General features: G+C 60.4%; 1 protein-coding gene across 1 annotated transcript in view; it reads left to right on the forward strand.

Moving 5' to 3' along the window:
• MNEG_4069 (hypothetical protein) overlaps positions 1-854 on the forward strand; it is a gene marked incomplete at both ends in the record, with an annotated part of 6,199 nt that overhangs the window by 1,050 nt on the left and 4,295 nt on the right. The window contains one exon of the mRNA XM_014047451.1: positions 311-601. Coding sequence (XP_013902905.1) covers positions 311-601 — 291 coding nt within the window. The remainder of the gene's footprint in view (positions 1-310; positions 602-854) is intronic.

The raw sequence follows: 854 nt of genomic DNA on the forward strand, positions 1-854 counted from the left end.
CGGCGTGGGTTGGCGCCTGGCGGATGAAAGCAGCAGCATCGACGCCGCGGTTGGTTCGCTTGCGAAGTGTGCAGCGAGACAGCGCCGCTGCAGATGTAGCTGCACATGCAGATACAGCACCCATCCGGCAGCGTGCAAGATGTATGGCAGCCAGGATTTAGAGATTGATCAGCCCAGTCACCTCGAAGCCGACACCGTGTGCAGCATACAGGCAAGTATTGTCAGCACCCGTTGCGCCAGCGCATTCCATCTTGAACCCGGGCCCTCGCTCACGCCGCGTGCACGCACACTCTCACCCTGTCTGCTGCAGGAGACGGGAGCGACAGCCTCTACCCCTTCAACGCATCCTACCTGGACAGCGGCGGCACCCCCCAATTCTGCATCGGCCTGGTCACGGTCAAGGCCTGCCCCGCGCTGCAGTGCCGCCCCGTCACGGTCAACCTCACTCAGATCACCACAAACTGCGTCAACTCCGCCAATCTGACAAAAGACGCGTTCGTGGCCGTGGGTCCGGGCGGCGCGCTGGGAGCCGTCAATGTCGCCTTCACAAACGCCAGTCCAACTGTGCTCACTCCAAATGAAAATTGGAGCTTTTCCCCAGGTACGTGGTGATTAATCTTGCTTGCATACCTTGGGTAAAACACATGCGTGCACACAGAGATCCTAAAATGTGTGAGGCGCATGGCATTGTGCCACACATGATGCTGGGTAGGGTTTTCAAAGCGACACTTGCATGAGAATACATCGCAGGAGAACAGCACGACCGATGCACTGCATTTGCTGCGGCACTGAGGGTGCGGCGTGGGGCGCCCCCCCCCCCCCGCGAGGCTTACCGCGAGTCCCCGCCCCTTGCC

This window comes from Monoraphidium neglectum (genome assembly GCF_000611645.1).
Source record: "Monoraphidium neglectum strain SAG 48.87 unplaced genomic scaffold scaffold00546, whole genome shotgun sequence".
NCBI lineage: Eukaryota > Viridiplantae > Chlorophyta > Chlorophyceae > Sphaeropleales > Selenastraceae > Monoraphidium > Monoraphidium neglectum.